The sequence below is a fragment of the Pagrus pagrus genome (genome assembly GCF_965226575.1).
Source record: "Pagrus pagrus genome assembly, chromosome: 8".
Lineage (NCBI taxonomy): Eukaryota > Metazoa > Chordata > Actinopteri > Spariformes > Sparidae > Pagrus > Pagrus pagrus.
In genome coordinates, this window is record NC_140192.1 from 10,750,826 (window position 1) to 10,768,778 (window position 17,953).

Here is a 17,953-nt window from a genome sequence, read left to right on the forward strand (position 1 = left end):
GTGTCCTCCAAAATGTAGCGGAGTGTGTTGTGGAATTGGATCACTTGACCATTCAGGAGAGATGAAGAAGACTCAGAGAAGACAGCGATGACTTAATCTGAAGTAGTTTATACAAACTTGATCACTGAGGAACAACATAACAGTACATCTGTCTGTACAGAACAATATCATGTTAATCCTGACACGTCTTCCCAAATGCTCAGATTATATCTACAGCTCAGGAAGCATCCCTCCCATACATGGTTATCTGTTTAACAACATAGCAAGGGAGGTTAATGCAGAGTTTCTCACCTCTAGCCAAGTGAGGAACAAGAGGAAAACAGGTCGCAGATAGTAAGTTCTGCTGACATAGATAGATCGAAGGCCTCCTTACGCGTTTAACACAAACAGTCAACTTTGCTTTGGCTTGGTTCGTCAGACATCTGTTCTGTAGACATATCTACTGTAGCTCCGAATCGATATGACCTCCTATAGTAGGAAGACAGGATGTCCCAGAGAGAATCATATTTTTCTCCCACAGAGTGAAAGTATAAAGTATCAGAAAATGGAAATACTCCAATAAGTACAAATACCTTAAAAATCTACTTACAGTACTTGGGTAAATGTACTTAGTTTCATTTCATCACTGCCTTTTAAAATGTGATGCAAAGTTATAGATTAAAATAGCCAACAGTATATGATAATTCAGCTAAAACATTAAACTGTGACTTACATGTAAATACATAATTAGCCAATACATATCATGTGTTTATTTTAATGCGAAATAAAAAAATAACTAGTAACTTTTAAGTGTCAAATAAATGTAGTTGAGTACAAAGTGCAGTATCTCCCTCTGAAGTGTCATTAAATTCAGGTTCAGTTAGGTTTAGGACATAGTGAAAGGTTTAACCTCTCCTTCTAAAGTCTATATTATTATTATTCAGTACAATAATACTCACTCTTTTCCTCTTTGGACTGTCCTTGAATCAGACAGGCCTCAGACATCAGCAGCCCTTGAGTTAATATGATTACTATGTCACATTTACTGCCAAGTTCTTTATTTACAGAGATCATCACCGTAACAGATCATGTATCAGCCCCAGAGTAAAAACTAATCCTCTACCACTGACACAGGCCAGTTTGATGTATGGAAAAATCTACAGCTGTGCTTGCGGCTCTATGCGGCTGTACTTTGGCACAGTGGTGTTAACTGTCACCAAGCACACAGTTCAGCTGAGGCTAGGAAGAATGTCATTAGTTTTTCAGGTAATTGGTCGTAAAACCCAATTTTTTGGACAGAAATGACCTGATGGTGGCACTAGATTAAAAGTCAAAGGATCAGAAAAAGTTTTTTTTAAATTGATTGACTGTATCTACCCAAAGTGCATCAAGATATGTTACTCAAAACTGAAAATTTGGCCTTGTGTCATTAGGTTTTATAGAGACCCCTAATGTTTGTACAAAATGCCATGACAATCCATTCAATAGCTGTTGAGATCATTTCTGTCCAGGCCAGGTTGTCTATATCGTCTAGTTTTATATCTAGAGCCACGCTGCATGATTACATTCTTTGTTGTACACCTCATTTCTGTATTTCTCCAACAATCCTTCTTCACAACTGCTAATGAAGACCTCAGCGCAGCAGCATTAGCATGTTGCTATTAATTAGCATCAGTATAGTACTGGTGACCACCACGAAAAGCCCTCGCGAGCCCATCTCCAGTCCCTGCACCCCATCTTTGGGGCTGGGTTCGGCCTTTTTCTTCAAGTACTTTTCGGAGTACACCATGTACAACTCCACACATCTCCTAACCTTCAGCTGTTTGATCAGTGCTGGGTAGCCAATCTCCACAATGCTGACTGTGTCATCATCATCATCATCATCTGTGGAAGTTTTTTTGAGAACTTGTGAAGCTGAAGGCACAGGGTTGGCTCCAGTTTGATTTAGAGGGCTGAGAGCTGAGGGTGCAGAGGTCGAGGTGGTATTTGCTGCAGTGCTGTTGCTCTTTAAGTTGCTGCTTGTGCCAGTTTCTGGGGCAGCAGTAGTTGTGGTAGTTACAGTAGCATTTGTGGTGGTTGTAGTTGTAGTTGTAGTTGTAGTTGTAGTAGTGGCGTCTTGTTTGTTATTTGGTTGTCGATTCTCTGCAGGCAGAAGGTCTTTTCTCCTCACACATGAATCCATGAAGTTATCATAGGATTCAGGGGGTTTACTGTATGTGTAATCTCGGCTGTAGTCATTGGTATCAGTAGACTTGGAGCCATATTTCCTGTACATGTAGTGGTTGTAGTAATACTCCTCCTGGGGGCTGTTGAAGTCGAAGTGAGGACGGGGAAACCTTCCTAACCCATAACCCAAGGCCATTCCTGCCACAGCCCCTCCAGCTGCTGCCATCACTGCAGTACGCCCAAACCCTCTGGATTTATCAGATGGATAGACGCCCATTGCCTGAACTGAGTGGGAAAAGGGAGAGCCGCCTCCAACACCATGACCCCCGTAGCCAAAGCTGCCACCATAGTGAGGGCTTGGGATTTTGTTGTTCGGGTTATAGTTCATGTATCCACCAGGATAACCTCCGTAACCACCATAACTTCCATAACCACCGTGACCGCCATGTCCTCCTCCATAAGGGTAGCCCTGTGCTGGGTAACCTCCAGCTGGATAGCCCCCAGCTGGGTATCCAGGCTGTTGGGGGTAATTTCCTTGGTAAGGGTAGCCACCTGGTCTGGCTGGTTGCTGGGGGTAACCGCCTTGATTGGGGTATCCTCCAGCGGGGTATCCAGGCTGCTGGGGGTAACTTCCTTGGTTAGGGTAGCTCCCTGGTCTGGCTGGTTGCTGGGGGTAGCTTCCTTGGTTAGGGTAGCTGCCTCCAGCGGGGTATCCAGGCTGCTGGGGGTAACTTCCTTGGTTAGGGTAGCTCCCTGGTCTGGCTGGCTGCTGGGGGTAGCTTCCTTGGTTAGGGTAGCTGCCTCCAGCTGGATATCCAGGCTGCTGGGGGTTACTTCCTTGGTTAGGGTAGCTCCCTGGTCTGGCTGGTTGTTTGGGGTAGCTTCCGTGGTTAAAATCTTGGGGTTGTTTAGGCTTTTTGGGGGGTATTTTGGGGATCTTTTTAAAGAGATTTATTTTCATTTTCGTGGCCAGTGAAGAATGAATATGAGCCAAAAGAAGGGACAGACACAACAGAGCTATTGCAGTCAGCTTCATATTTGCACTGCAGAGAGGAGCCAGAGAAAGAAACAGAGAAAAAGAGGTAAAGGAAAAATAAGAAAAATCTTGTCTGTTACTAAAGAGTTGTCACAAAGTTCTACTGAATTACTTAAAATACTTGCTCTATAATTACAATTTGTAATAATTTACATGTATTAATTGTATTGTAACATAATGGGAAAAATCAGACCTTCCTTGTCTCTCTCAGTAACCTTTACAACTTAAGTACAGATTTTCAGTACTCTTTCCACCACTGCTTATCGAATACTTTTCTTTTGTTTACTGTTAGCTGTATATAATGCTTTTATTTTCTGTTATTTTATTGGATTCTGTTATCACCACTGTGAAGTTTTGAACGGTGCAGTACAAATAAAGTTGATCATTGTTATCATTATTGTGTCTGTTTGTATGTCACTACTATCAACAGCACTGGCATGTTTTTGCACCACACATACTCGACATGAAGCTATGGGTCCAACATAGCTGTCAGCCAGGCTTTAAATAGCACAGCCATTTCAGACTTTATCTAACTGCAAGCAGCTAAATGTCACTCCCCACACTCTTACTTGTACTATATACTATACTTTTAGGAAATATACTTAGAAATTTAGGAGACTAAAACAGAAAATTCATAAACACTGACCTTGTAACTTCAGTGTCCACAACACTGCTGTTTCTTCCGTCTGATCATGTTGTTCACAAAGTTTTGTAGCCCCCCTCCCTTCCCCTTCCCTCCCCTTTTGCTGGTAAAATAGGCTATTTTTAAGCCTCTCCGCCCATGCCTCCACACTGGTAGTTGTCTTAACCTTTGGGATCTTTATAGCAAAACCATTTTGATCAATGATGGTGTTTAGTTAATAGTGAATGTGTTGGTGCCCATTTTACCAAACGTGCACGAACTGAACTTAAATATTTGGCTTCAACACTTTGAGTTGCTTGATACAAAATAGGGATCAGCTGGGCCTTTGCAGCATTTTATATATTTTATATATATATATATATATTCTACCAATAGGATATATGTCAATAGACTACCTCGCAGGGTCAAGTTTTTTTGTTTTTTTTTAAAGAAACGTATTAGAAAGTTGTAATCTGTCCTGTGGTTTGAAAATATGTGTAAAACTGTGCTACCACGGATAGCTGCTACAAAATAATTTTCTTTACATGTTATGACATCAGCAATTAAAATCTAGCCTAAATATCTAGCTTTGACAGAGGCCATCCTGCAAAATGATTTTTTGTCTTACTTTAAATAAATACTGGCAATGATATACTTATTCGACGAATTAGTTTTTTAAGGCAAAGTTATTTACTGTAAAGAAACAAATAGGTGGCTGTAAGAAGTAGTTTTTTGTTTTTTTTCTTGTTCTTGTTTGTTTGTTTAAGCGAATTCCCTTCCGTGATTAAGTGAGGTAGATGTAGTCTATCCTGGTTACTGGCAACAATCAGACAAGTGTAGAATAAAATGTCATCACATGAAAGCGGAACGAAAAGCTTCCGCACTTCTATTGTCGGAACTTAACAACGTGACACCCAGCGGAAGTAAACAACACGAGCGCAAGTAGCGTTAGCTGCATACATATACTAAATTAACTAGAAGATGACATTGTCATTGAACTTTTTAATATAGACACAATGTCTTCAGTTGAGTATTTGAGAGAGTTTGTTAACGACCGACTAACAGCTGAAGAAATATTCAGAGTTTTTTAAAAACCCGTCGTCGAGTACGAGGAAGAGATCGACCGTCAGCGCAGACTGCTGGATATCATCTGAAAACCTGAAATAATTACACAGGATGGGTATGTCATATTTATGTATTATTTTAGTAATACAGGAAACAGTAACTCCATACATGATCCCAACTGTTTTTTAATAGTGCCTGTATACGAAGGTTTGAAAATGTTAATTCGTTAGTTTAGGTCACTTTATGCTAAAACGAAATTATTTGAGATAGCGGAGGCTAAATTGAGGAGTCCCACAGCCTGAAGAAAGAAGCTGCTCTGTAGTCTGGTGGTAAAGTCTGCAGCATCATAGCAGCAACCTTATTCCTGTTCTCTGTCCCTGCAGAGCTCCAGCAGCAACATGTTTATAAGGAGGAGGAGGTTCTGGCTGACCAGCAGCTCTGTAATCAGGAGAGGAACTCCAGTCTGGACCAAGAGGACCCAGAGCCTCCGCAGATTAAAGAGGAACAGGAGGAACTCTGCACCAGTCAGGAGGGAGAGCAGCTTGTAGTGAAGTTGGAGCCTGATACTTTTATGTTGACTCCTGCATATGAGGAAAGTTACCACAGTGAACCTGAACCAGAAAGTGACCACCAGCTCCTCTCCTCTCATGTAGCTGAGAGTGAAGATGAAGGCAAGCATGGAGACTCAGGATCAACTAGAAATACAGAGCCAGAACCAAAGGAAGGACATCACAAAAGTGAGAGTCACAGTAATGTTTACAAACCTAACAGGTCAGAGATTGACTATAATACTCAGACAGGTAAAAAGACTTTCAAATGTGACACATGTGGAAAAGTTTTTAAGGACAAGTCCGAATTGAATGTACACCTGAGAGTCCACACTGGTGAGAAACCATATTGTTGCAAAATATGCGGGAAATGTTTTAAATCTAGGGCTGGCATGTCAATCCACCTGAGAATCCACACAGGTGAAAAGCCGTACCTTTGCAAGACCTGTGGGAAGAGATTTGTTGTCATGTCAGGATTGAAAATGCACATAAGAACCCACACAGGTGAGAAACCCTACTGCTGCAAAACATGTGGGAAATTTTTCTCACAGAAGAATGCCTTGTCCGTCCACAAACGAATCCACACAGGTGAGAAGCCATACCTTTGCAAAACCTGCGGGAACAGATTTCGTGACAATGGGGCATTGAAAAATCATATGAGAATCCACACGGGTGAGAAGCCATATTCTTGCAACACATGTGGAAAAGATTTCCGACAATGCAGTGACTTGAAAGTTCACATGAGAATCCACACAGACGAGAAGCCGTATTCTTGCAAAATATGTGGAAAGGATTTCAAAAGTAGTAGAACATTGCCAATCCACATGAGAATTCACACAGATGAGAAGCCGTATTCTTGCAACACATGCGGAAGAGATTTCCATTTTGGCAGTGGCCTTAAAGCTCACATGAGAACCCACACAGGTGGAAAGCAGTTTACTTGCTAAACATGAAGGCTTAATGGTGCATTGATAGTCGACTTGAGAAGAGCTCACACTTATGAGAAGCTGTATGACATCCATGTAACTCCACGTAATTTGTTTTACCACACACGGCCAACATGCTACAGAATATGTATGCTCGTGTGAGGAACTTGTCCTCCAGGCATGTAGCTTTGTATTCGCAAAAGATGTGGGAGATGATTGAGTTCAAGTGGTTCGAGGTGCAGCACCAGTGGGAAAACTTTTACTGAAATCACTGAATTGGAAGAACTGAGGATCAATAAGCACGGGAGAAACTATCGAGCTGAAACACCAGAAGAGACGAGTTCACCTACTGAATAAATTACACCTTTGCTGTAGTTTCATTTCTGTAATTGAATGTATAGAATTTCCCAGAGAAGCGATAACAATGAGTTAGTGTAATGAAATAGTACATGTTCAACAATACAGTCAAGTTTTGTTTAACTATCGAATTATTTTCATACACTACTAGTTAATTATGTGAGTGGACTGTAAACTGAAGTTGAGAGTCGAGACTAGAGCCTTCTCTTTTTCAGCAACATTTCATTGAATATATTTGTGTGTTCTGTTGCTGTTTCAACTTGATGTACTTTTTGTCGTGGAGGGATTTAGAATTGACGGACAAACAAATTGTAGATGGTATTCTGCTGTTTTTTTGTTTACCTCCTGTATTCTAATAATAAAGCGTTGTAAGGTGATAAGGTTTTCCTATCAGTTTTCCATGCAATATAATGTGCAATATTCAAATGTTATTTACTAGCATTTATGAAGCATGTATTTATTAATTACACTGTTAACTACCGTCATAGATAACAATTCTGTTAATACATGCACATACACATAGTTGTCCCATAGTTCAATGCAAATTTTATTTTGTCTTCTCTATTTATATTGTATTCAATCTCTCTGTAGTGTGATATTTCTATTCTAGACAGAGCTATTGTAACAAACCAATTTCCCTTTGGAGATCAATAAAGTATTTTGGATTCTGATTCTAATAATGTAATTATAACAGATTCACACTAAAAGAGTAAAAGAGTTTCATTTATATTACATATATATGATTTACTACATTTCAGGCAAATGTATTACACACAGTGGATGTGAAGATTACCAGACATTGTAATGATTTCAAGTAATTTCAATCAATATATCTGGCACTAATGGTCACATAGCACACACTACATACTATAATAACTCCTCACAATAGACATTACCTGAGCAAGGTTTGAACCCAGGACACAGTGCTAACCATTGTACCACTGTCACCAAAATCAAGTATTATATAAATATTTGACATTGACACGAGTCAATCTGCAAAATCAACAATTCAATGTATTTTTTGTAACTTCATAACTTGTCAACAATACTAATAAAACTACTTTTACTTTGCTCACATTTTGCATGCGCCATACATCGTATTGTGGTGTAGGCTATCTACTTAAATAAACTGAGTACTCCTTTCACAATTTCTTATTTCATTTTTCTGCAAAGTTATTTCTGTGAACTAACAAAAACACGTTTGTCAGTTCAAAGAAGCAGAAAAAAAAAAAAACACCAAAGTGACACCAGTTTTGAATAAAATGCCATCAGTTGAAACTGGAACTAAAAGCTCACGCATGTCCACTGTCGGAACTGAACTACGTGACACCAAGCGAAAGTAAACAGATCGAGCGCAAGCAGCATTATGTTTAAGTAGCTGAGTAAAGTATTGAATTTGTAACACGATGTTGAGAGCTGACAGTTCAACGAAGTTTTTGAGAGAGTTTGTCAACGAGCGACTAACTGCTGCTGCTGAAGAAATATTCCGAGTTTTTAACAAAACCATCGTCGAGTACGAGGAAGAGATCGAGCGTCAGCGCAGACTGCTGGATATCGTTTGGAAACCTGAAATAAAGTTACACAGGATAGGTATGAAATATGTATGTATTATTTATGTGTAATCCGATTAAGGTTATTTTCAATAGGGCCTCTATACTAGTACTAATACACTTGTGCTAATGCACTTTCCTTCTTTATCATCACAACAGTATTTTATTCCTGTTGTTTCCTGTCACTCCAGAGCTCCAACAGCAACATGTTTATGAGGAGGAGGAGGTTCTGGCTGACCAGCAGCTCTGTGACCAGGAGAGGAACTTCAGTCTGGACCAAGAGGACCCAGAGCCTCCACAGATTAAAGAGGAACAGGAGGAACTCTGCACCAGGCAGGAGGGAGAGGAACTTGTACTGGAGACTGTAGTGAAGCCGGAGACTGACACCTTCATGTTGATTGGTCCCTATGAAGAAAGTGACCACGGTGAACCTGAATCAAATGGTGACCACCAGTTCCTCTCTGTCAGCTTGCATGTAGCTGAGAGTCAAGATCAGACGGTAGGCAATGATGGAGAATCAGGATTAACTAGAAATACAGAGACAAAACCAATGGGAAGACATTACAAAAGCACAAGTCAACATGTGTACAACCCTAACTTGTCAGAGATTCACTGTAATACTCAGACAAGTAAAAAGTCTTTTCTATGTGACACATGTGGAAAGGCCTTTAATTTTAAGTCCAATTTGAATGTACACCTGAGAATCCACACAGGTGAAAAACCATATTCTTGCGACACCTGTGGGAAAAAATTCTGTCGGACATCAGACTTGAACAATCATATAAGAACCCACACAGATGAGAGGCCGTTTTCATGCGATACCTGTGGCAAACGGTTCCGTCGGACATCAGAGTTAAAAAGCCACATGAGAACCCACACGGGTGAGAAGACATGCTCTTGCGAAACATGTGGGAAAAATTTCAGAAGCAATAGTGCCTTGTCGGTCCATATGAGAATCCACACAGGTGAGAAGCCGTACCGCTGCAAAACCTGTGGGAAGGGATCCGTTGACATGTCGAGATTGAAAAGGCATATGAGAATCCACTCTAAAGAACAGTTTACTTGCTAAACTTGAGATGGTTTTCAGGCCTGAAGATGTCTCGATAGTCAACTTGAGAAGAGCCCACACTTGTGAGTAGCTGTGTAAAGGCAGCAACTTGGGAAAAGATACATCAGTACAGCTACATCTGTGTGATGTGATGTATACAACATCCCATTGAGAAGAGGTCACAACATGTAAGGATGATGAAGTGGAACATTTTCTACAAAGACAAAGTTTTCTTGAACTGTCTTTTTTTCTGCATCGTGTCTTCTTATTTTATGTGTTTTGTTATTGGCTCAACTTGATTTACTATTTGTTTTTAAGGAGTATTCAGAATTGACAGAGAAACACAAATCCTACATGGTGCACATGGTGTTCTGCTGTTTTTTAATTTCATGACTTCTAACAATAAAGCTGGATTGTGAGCTGTTTTTGCTTTGAGGAATGTCATTTTATGATCTAAAGATATAATTTACTACACTTTAACGGCAAATATTGTACTTTCTAGGACAATTCATTAACTTGACAGCATTTACTTTGCTGAAAATTTAACATACAACACAACCAAATATTCCTGTGAAATAGAGCGAGGTTGATGTACAGTCTAACGCTAATTGAAAGCAGAGAGACATGAAAACTCCCTTCTCTTTCAGACGCTGGAGCATAAAAGAGGAATTCTATCAATCATTTATTTGATTTATGATAAGATATAGTATTTATGACAGATATTAACCTTATATTCAGTTCAGCAGTGTTGAAAGATGACCTGTGATCGACACAACACTTGAAACTGCACATGAGAATCCACACAGGTGCGAGGCCGTATTCTTGTAAAACCTGCGAGAAAGATTTCTAATTTGGCTGTTGCTTGAAAGTTCACATGAGAATCCATACAGGGGAATAGCAGTTTACTTGCTAAACGTGGGAGTGTTTTCAGGCTTGATGGTGCCTTGAAAGTCAACTTGTGAGAAGCTGTAAGTGCAACAACCGTAGGAAAAGATTCCCAAAGGAGGAACTCTGCACCAGTCAGGAGGGAGAGCAGCTTGTAGTAAAGCTGGAGAAACCTTTATGTTGACACCTGCTTATGAGGGAAATGATCACCAGCTCATGTAGCTCTGTAAAGAAACAGAAAATATGGCTGCAAGTCGTAGTTTATATAAGAGTACGAAGTGTAGTTGTGGAATGAAGCGAGGTAGATGTTAATTTAATGACATTAATCAGTGAAGCTTTAAATAAAATGTCATCAGTTGAAAGCGGAACGAAAAGCTCCCGCACCTCCACTGTCGGAACTTAACAGCGTGACGTCCAGCGGAAGTAAACAAAAGCGCTAGCAGGTTTAGCTGCAGACACATATTGAAGTAACTGGAGGACGATTTTGTTGTAGTGACGCAGATTATTATTGATTTTCTTAATCCCATAACGATGTCTACAGCTGAGTGTTTGAGAGAGTTTGTCAACGAGCGACTAACTGCTGCTGCTGAAGAAATATTCAGAGTTTTTAACAAAACTATCGTTGAGTACGAGGAAGAGATCGACCGTCAGCGCAGACTGCTGGATATCGTTTGGAAACCTGGAATAAAATACAACACGATAGGTCTGTATTATTGTAATAACACAGTAATTCTACATTTTAATAACCTCGTTTTTCCAAGAAGCTGCTCTGTATTCTGGTGGTATGGCAGTGAATACTGGTGTATCTTTTGCCAGATGGCAACAGGTGAACTGACCGTGGTGGTGGTGGTGGGTGTCGTCGTTAAGCATGCTTTAGGCTCTGTGCAGACATCCCACTCCTCCAATTTACTTGAGAGTCTGCACTTTTTTCCTTATCATCATATTAGTATCTTATCTTGTTTTCTGTCCCTCCAGAGCTCCAACAGCAGCATGTCTATAGGGAGGAGGAAGTTCTGGCTGACCAGCAGCCATGTAACCGGGAGAGGAGCTCCAGTCTGGACCAAGAGGACCCAGAGCCTCCACAGATTAAAGAGGAACAGGAGGAACTCTGCACCAGTCAGGAGGGAGAGCAGCTTGTAGTGAAGCTGGAGACTGATACCTTCATGTTGACTCCGTCTTATGAGGAAAGTGACCACCAGCTCCTCTCTGACAACTCTCATGTAGCTGAGAGTCAAGATCAGAAAGAAGACAAGCATGGAGACTCTGGATCAACTAGAGATACAGAATCAGAACCAAAGGAAAGACATTACAAAATCAGAAGTCCAAGTAATAGTGTTTACAAACCTACCAGGACAGGGATTCAGTGTAATATTCAGACAGGTAAGAAGCCTTTCAAATGTGACAGTTGTGGGAAAGAGTGGAAGTCTAAGTCACAGTTAAATGTTCACATGAGAACCCACACAGGTGAGAAGCCGTACATTTGCAATACCTGCGGGAAAAGATTCACTGTCATTTCAGCATTGAAAAGGCATATGAGAATCCACACAGATGAGAAACCGTATTCTTGCAACACATGTGGAAAAGATTTCCGAAATAGTAATAATTTGTCTGTCCACATGAGAACCCACACTGGTGAGAAGCCATATTCTTGCAACACATGTGGAAAAGATTTCCGAATTGGCGGTGACTTGAAAGTTCACATGAGAATCCACACAGGTGAGAAGCCGTACATTTGCAAGACCTGCAGAAAAAGATTCAGTATCCTGTCAGCATTGAAAAGGCACATGAGAATCCACACAGATGAGAAGCCGTATTCTTGTAAAACCTGTGGAAAAGAGTTTCGATACGGCAGTAACTTGAATGATCACATGAGAATCCACACAGATGGAGTGCAGTTTACTTGCCAGTCATGGGAGGGCTGCCAGGCTTAATGGTGCTTTAAATATCAACTTGAGAAGAGCACACACTTGTGAGAAGTTGTTCAAATGCAACAGCTGTGGGCAAAGATACCTAGAACCAAAATGATACTTCTGCATCCGTGAGTGCACTGGGGTTCTTGTGATGTAAATCTTGTCATCAGATGGTGTATGGATCAGCTCTGTGCGGATAGAAGGGAGGAGCTTCATAATTGCAGCATCAGTAGACAAACTTTTCCTCAAAAATTGTATAGTTAAAAAACACCTGAGAATCAATATACACAGGAGAAACCATAGGGTGGAGACGTGTTCACTGACTGAATAAAATACACTTTTGCAATAGCTACATTTCTGTAATGTATACAATTTCCAGTTGAAAAGAGGACATAATATGTAAGTGTGTTAAAGTTGTACATTTTCAACAATACAATGAGGTTTTGTTTAACTGTTGAATTTCTTTCATACACTACCTCAGTTATGTGAGTGGACTGTTCACTGTTGAAGCTGAGAGTCTTGAGACTAGAGTCTTCTCTTTTTTTCTGCAACATGTGATTTCATTTTATATTTTAATGTGTTTTTACTGGTTCAACTTGATTTTCTTTTTGTTTTGTGGGAGGAGTGGACAGACAAACACATTGTAGATGGTGTGCTATGTGGAGTGCTGCTGTTTTGTTTACTTTTTCATGTTTTATACAGTCATATCTTATATTTTCTTATATGCTTAATGGAAAATTTGCACAAACGTCCCAAATAAAAGGAGAAAAATGATCAATTCTGTCAAAGTACCTTTTTTGTTGTTGTGTTGATCATTCAAAATGTATTAAGGAATAGCTTCTCCATGTGGTCACACATACTGCCCTCGCCCTTGCATGATTGTTAACATGAAGGCAGTGTTATAATTATTCACCATATCTACCCCGAAACATTTGTATGACAGCTGAAGTTACAATAGTTTGCTTACTTCACAGTTAAATATTTAAGAAGGCAATGTACTGTATAAAACTTAATAAATAAGATTTATTTTAATCTGTCTCGTGATTTGTAAAACGTGAGTTCCACTTCAACTAGCTGCTACAAAACAAATTTGTAGACGTTACGACTTCAGTAAATAAAATCAAATATATATAAATATCTGGCTTTGACAGGTCATCCCGCAAAATGATTATTTGTGGCTATATTATGGCTGTATGTCGTAGTTTAAAAAAGAGTACGAAGTGTAGTTGTGGAATGAAGCGAGGTAGATGTTCATTTAATGACATTAATCAGCGAAGCTTTAAATAAAATGTCATCAGTTGAAAGCGGAACGAAAAGCATCCGCGCTGACGCTGTCGGAACTTAACAGCGTGACATCCAGCGGAAGTAAACAAGAAGAGCGCTAGCAGGTTTAGCTGCAGACATATATTGAAGTAACTGGAGGGCGATTTTGTTGTAGTGACGCAGATTATTATTGATTTTCTTATTCCCATAAAAATGTCTTCAGCTGAGTGTTTGAGAGAGTTTGTCAACGAGCGACTAACTGCTGCTGCTGAAGAAATATTCAGAGTTTTTAACAAAACTATCGTTGAGTACGAGGAAGAGATCGACCGTCAGCGCAGACTGCTGGATATCATCTGGAAACCTGAAATAAAGTTACACGCTATAGGTCTGTATTATTGTAATAACACAGTAATTCCACATATAAAAAATATACATTTCCTTAAGGAGGGCCTACGTACAAAGGTACATAAAGGCTCAGTGGTTCATTCAGTGGTCATTTTATAACACCATGGTTGTAGGACGAAATTTAGTTTAGGTCCCTTTATGATACATCAAAAAATAAAAGGTTTACATAGTGGAGTGTAGAGGCTGAATTTGAGGAGTCTCACAGCCTGAGGAAAGAGCTGCTGTGTAGTGCAGTGGTAAAGCAGTGAATACTGCTGTGTCTTTTGCCAAATGACCCTGTGCAGACGTCCCGCTCCTCTAATTTACTTTTAGACACACTTTTTTCCCCCTTAACATTATAGCAGTAGCTTATTTCTGTTGTTTTCTCTCCTTCCAGAGCTACCACGGCATCATGTTTATAGGGAGGAGGAAGTTCTAACTGACCAGCAGGTCTGTAACCAGGAGAAGAGCACCAGTGTGGACCAAGAGGACCCAGAGCCTCCACAGATTAAAGAGGAACAGGAGGAACTCTGCACCAGTCAGGAGGGAGAGCAGCTTGTACTGAAGCAGGAGACTGCTTATGAGGAAAGTGACCACAGTGAACCTGAACCAGAGAGTGATCACCAGCTCCTCTCTGACAACTCTCATGTAGCTGAGAGTCAAGATCAGAATGAAGGCATGCATGGAGACTGGGGATCAACTAGAAATACAGACCCAGAACCAAATGAAAGACACTTCAAGGCCAGGAGTCCCAGTACAAGTGTTTACAAACCTAACCAGTCAGAGGTTGACTGTAATAGTAATGGAGGTAAAAAGTCCTTCAAATGTGACAGTTGTGGAAAAGACCTTAAGTGTAAGTCAAAATTAAATGTTCACATGAGAACCCACACAGGTGAGAAGCCGTACATTTGCAAGACCTGTGGAAAAAGATTCACTGTCATTTCTGTATTGAAAAGGCATATGAGAATCCACACAGGTGAGAAGCCATATTCTTGCAACACGTGTGGACGGGATTTCCGAATTGTCAGTGACTTGAAAGTCCACATGAGAATCCACACAGGTGTAAAGCCATATTCTTGCAAAACATGTGGGAAAGGTTTTTCACGTAGTAATGCCTTGTCAGCCCACCTGAGAGTCCACACAGGTGAGAAGCCTTACATTTGCAAGACCTGCGGGAAAAAATACAGTGACGTTTCAGGATTGAAAAGGCATTTGAGAATCCACACAGGAGAGAAACCATATTCTTGCAGCACATGTGGAAAAGATTTCCGAGATGGCCGTGACTTGAAAGTCCACATGAGAGTCCACACAGGTGAGAAACCGTATTCATTCAAAACATGTGGGAAAGATTTTAAATGTAGTAGTGCCTTGTCAGTCCACAGGAGAACCCACACAGGTTAATAGCAGTTGCTAAACGTGAGAGGGTCTTACAGACTTAATGGAGCCTTGATAGTCAACATGAGAAGAACATGTTTTTGTAATGAAGTAGTACCTTGTCAATAATGCAACCAAGCTTTGATGATTTGATTTTTAAACAGTAGTATTTCTTCTCCCAAATCTTTCGAAAGTCTTTGTTGCACAGTGAGTGTACAATTCCTAAACATGTTCTTACTTACAATTGTTAATCACTACCTGAGTTATACGAGTGGATTCTGAACACTCTGATGTTGAAGTTGAGAAACCCTCTCTAGTGGTGGATGGCTATTTATGTTGTCATCCTGCCAACTAGAGGGGTTTTTTAAAAATATTTTTATTAATGTTTTGATTAGTTCAACTCATTAAAGTTGGTGTTTTGGGTTTTTCGGGGTGACACACAAACTCAAATTAATTTGAGTAGACATACAACATGGATGCAAAATCATTTTTGAAGCAACATGGCTGCGAATTAAATGTACAACATAAGATATTACATTTCTTTTTGAAATAGGTATCAATAAGTCTTCATCATAGCATTATCTTATTTCCTTTGTTTTCTGTCCCTCCAGAGCTCCAGCAGCAACATGTTCATAGGGAGGAGGAAGTTCTGGCTGACCAGCAGCTCTGTAATCAGGAGAGGAACTCCAGTCTGGACCAAGAGGACCCAGAGCCTCCACAGATTAAAGTGGAACAGGAGGAACTCTGCACCAGTCAGGAGGGAGAGCAGCTTGTAGTGAAGCAGGAGACTGATACCTTTATGTTGATTCCTACTTATGAGGAAAGTGACCACCCGCTTTTCTCTGACAACTCTCATGTAGCTGAGAGTCAAGATCAGAATGAAGTCAAGCATGGAGACTTTGGATCAACTAGAGAGACAGAACCAGAACCCAAGGAAGGACATTACAAAGCCGGAAGTCCCAGTAATTATGTTTACAAACCTAACGGGTCAGAGATTTACTATGATACTCAGATAGGTGTGAAGCCTTTCAAATGTGACAGTTGCGAGAAAAGTTTCACTGTCATTTCGGCATTGATAAGGCATATGAGAACACACACATGTGAGAGGCCGTATTCTTGCATCTCATGTGGAAAAGAGTTCCGAATTGTCAGTGACTTGAAAGTTCACATGAGAGTCCACACAGGTGAGAGGCCGTATTCCTGCAAAACATGTGGGAAGGGTTTCTCACGTAGTAGTGCCTTGACAGTCCACATGAGAACCCACACAGGTGAGAAGCCGTTTTCTTGCGACACATGTGGAAAAGATTTCCGAAGTGGCGGTGACTTGAAAGTTCACATGAGAATCCACACAGGTGAGAAGCCGTACCATTGCAAGATCTGCAGGAAAAGATTCAGTCATATTTCAGCACTGATAAGGCATAGGAGAATCCACACAGGTGAGAAGCCGTATTCTTGCCCCATGTGTGGAAAAGATTTCAGATTCGGCAGCAACTTGAAAGATCACATGAGAATCCACACAGATGAAGAGCAGTTTACTTGCTAAACGTTGGAGGGGCTGCCAGGCTTAGTGGTACCTTGAAAGACAATTTGAGAAGAGCACACACTTTTGAAAAGCTGTTAAACTGCAACAAAAGGCACCTTAAACTGGAATTATACTTTGTCCATCAGTGAGTGCACTAAAGTTTTTTTTAATGTAAATTTTGGCATCAAATGTGTGGATAGGCGTTACTCCAAAACAAAACACACAAGAAGTCACAGAAGTGAGGAGTCACACAATTGCAGCACAAGTGTGAAAACCTTTACTCAAATCACATTATTAAAAGAATACATAATTGAAAAAAACAGCTGAGGATCAATATACACAGGAGAAACCATCGGGCTGAAACTCCTGTGAAGACATGTTCACTTACTGACTTAAATGCACTTACAGTAGCTACGTCTCTCGTAATTGATTGTCTGCAATTTCCCATTTAGAAGAGGACATCATTTGTGAGTGTGTTAAAGTTGTACATTTTCAACAATACTATGACATTTTGTTTATTGAATTTCTTTCACACACTACCTCAGTTATGTGAGCGGACTATAAACTGAAGTTGAAGCTGAGAGTCTGGAGACAAGAGTCTTCTCTTTTTTCAGCAAAATGTTATTTATAATTTTATGTATATTGCTACTGGTTCAACTTGATGTACTTTATTGGGGTGGTATTGAATTAATGGACAAACACTAATTTTAGATGTAGTGTGCTGCATGGTGTTCTGCTGTACTTTTTTTTTTAAATGTATGGTCCTAATGTAATAATCTGAGATACACACTTAAGTCTAAAGCTCTAAAGCTAAAAAGAAAATGTTCTGATTTTGATGTATCTGTGCCCTGCGGAGTTTCATTTTATATTACGTACATGGGATTTTATACATTTCAGACAAATATATTACGTATAGTGAATGTGAAAAAGACATTGTAATGATTTCAAGTAGCCTACTGTTGAAAAACAATTAAATCTGCTTCAAAATTCAATGATGATCAAGATGTTAACTCTATAGTGTGTAAACACTTGGTGATACCATTTTCTCAATAGGATTGATGTTAGATTTGCAAGCTTTCCTTTCTTCATCTCTTAATATTTCTGAGGCTGATTTCTTTATTGATTTGTTTATAAGCACAGCATTCAAAATATTTGACCCATTATTTTTTTTTTAAAGGCTGAAAAATGAATGGGAGGTGTTACCCTTGTGTTGATCATTCAAATGCAGGGCTTGAGTGGGACTCATTTTCAGCCCAGGAGTTTAATGGTTCTGACCAGCCCACTTCAACTCACAACTTTTCATACTGGAGCTAAATAA

The 17,953-nt window shown here is 40.0% G+C and overlaps 4 protein-coding genes across 4 annotated transcripts; 3 read left to right on the plus strand and 1 right to left on the minus strand.

Annotated features, from left to right (window-relative positions):
• Window positions 1-92: 92 nt before the first annotated feature.
• LOC311261514 (uncharacterized protein) lies at window positions 93-3,916 on the minus strand. Its single transcript, XM_084360215.1, has 2 exons — window positions 3,828-3,916; window positions 93-3,188 (listed from the first exon to the last, which is right to left on the minus strand). Exon 2 carries the CDS (start codon window positions 3,179-3,181, stop codon window positions 1,613-1,615), a length of 1,569 nt encoding a protein of 522 aa, XP_084216341.1. The 5' UTR covers window positions 3,182-3,188; window positions 3,828-3,916; the 3' UTR covers window positions 93-1,612.
• An 811-nt stretch (window positions 3,917-4,727) lies between these two features.
• On the plus strand, window positions 4,728-9,722 carry LOC311261874 (uncharacterized protein). Its single transcript, XM_084360887.1, has 4 exons — window positions 4,728-4,885; window positions 5,254-6,358; window positions 8,107-8,289; window positions 8,441-9,722. The coding sequence occupies exons 1-4, from the start codon at window positions 4,820-4,822 to the stop codon at window positions 9,316-9,318; spliced, it is 2,232 nt and encodes a 743-aa protein (XP_084217013.1). The 5' UTR covers window positions 4,728-4,819; the 3' UTR covers window positions 9,319-9,722.
• An 891-nt stretch (window positions 9,723-10,613) lies between these two features.
• On the plus strand, window positions 10,614-12,870 carry LOC311261963 (uncharacterized protein). The gene is made up of 2 exons (XM_084361017.1): window positions 10,614-10,885; window positions 11,158-12,870. Exons 1-2 carry the CDS (start codon window positions 10,714-10,716, stop codon window positions 12,111-12,113), a joined length of 1,128 nt encoding a protein of 375 aa, XP_084217143.1. The 5' UTR covers window positions 10,614-10,713; the 3' UTR covers window positions 12,114-12,870.
• A 598-nt stretch (window positions 12,871-13,468) lies between these two features.
• On the plus strand, window positions 13,469-17,627 carry LOC311261960 (uncharacterized protein). Its single transcript, XM_084361012.1, has 3 exons — window positions 13,469-13,740; window positions 14,137-15,051; window positions 15,725-17,627. Exons 1-3 carry the CDS (start codon window positions 13,569-13,571, stop codon window positions 16,654-16,656), a joined length of 2,019 nt encoding a protein of 672 aa, XP_084217138.1. The 5' UTR covers window positions 13,469-13,568; the 3' UTR covers window positions 16,657-17,627.
• Window positions 17,628-17,953: the final 326 nt, after the last annotated feature.

Excerpts from the sequence above, each read along its gene's own strand:
- LOC311261514 (XM_084360215.1), bottom strand. The coding sequence starts at position 3,181 with ATGAAGCTGACTGCAATAGCTCTGTTGTGTCTGTCCCTTCTTTTGGCT.
- LOC311261874 (XM_084360887.1), top strand. The coding sequence starts at position 4,820 with ATGTCTTCAGTTGAGTATTTGAGAGAGTTTGTTAACGACCGACTAACA. Across the intron at positions 4,886-5,253 it reads CAGCTGAAGAAATATTCAGA|CTCCAGCAGCAACATGTTTA; the intron begins GTTTTTTAAAAA and ends GTCCCTGCAGAG. Across the intron at positions 6,359-8,106 it reads AGGTGGAAAGCAGTTTACTT|TGTTGAGAGCTGACAGTTCA; the intron begins GCTAAACATGAA and ends TTTGTAACACGA.
- LOC311261963 (XM_084361017.1), top strand. The coding sequence starts at position 10,714 with ATGTCTACAGCTGAGTGTTTGAGAGAGTTTGTCAACGAGCGACTAACT. Across the intron at positions 10,886-11,157 it reads AATAAAATACAACACGATAG|AGCTCCAACAGCAGCATGTC; the intron begins GTCTGTATTATT and ends CTGTCCCTCCAG.
- LOC311261960 (XM_084361012.1), top strand. The coding sequence starts at position 13,569 with ATGTCTTCAGCTGAGTGTTTGAGAGAGTTTGTCAACGAGCGACTAACT. Across the intron at positions 13,741-14,136 it reads AATAAAGTTACACGCTATAG|AGCTACCACGGCATCATGTT; the intron begins GTCTGTATTATT and ends CTCTCCTTCCAG. Across the intron at positions 15,052-15,724 it reads CCACATGAGAGTCCACACAG|AGCTCCAGCAGCAACATGTT; the intron begins GTGAGAAACCGT and ends CTGTCCCTCCAG.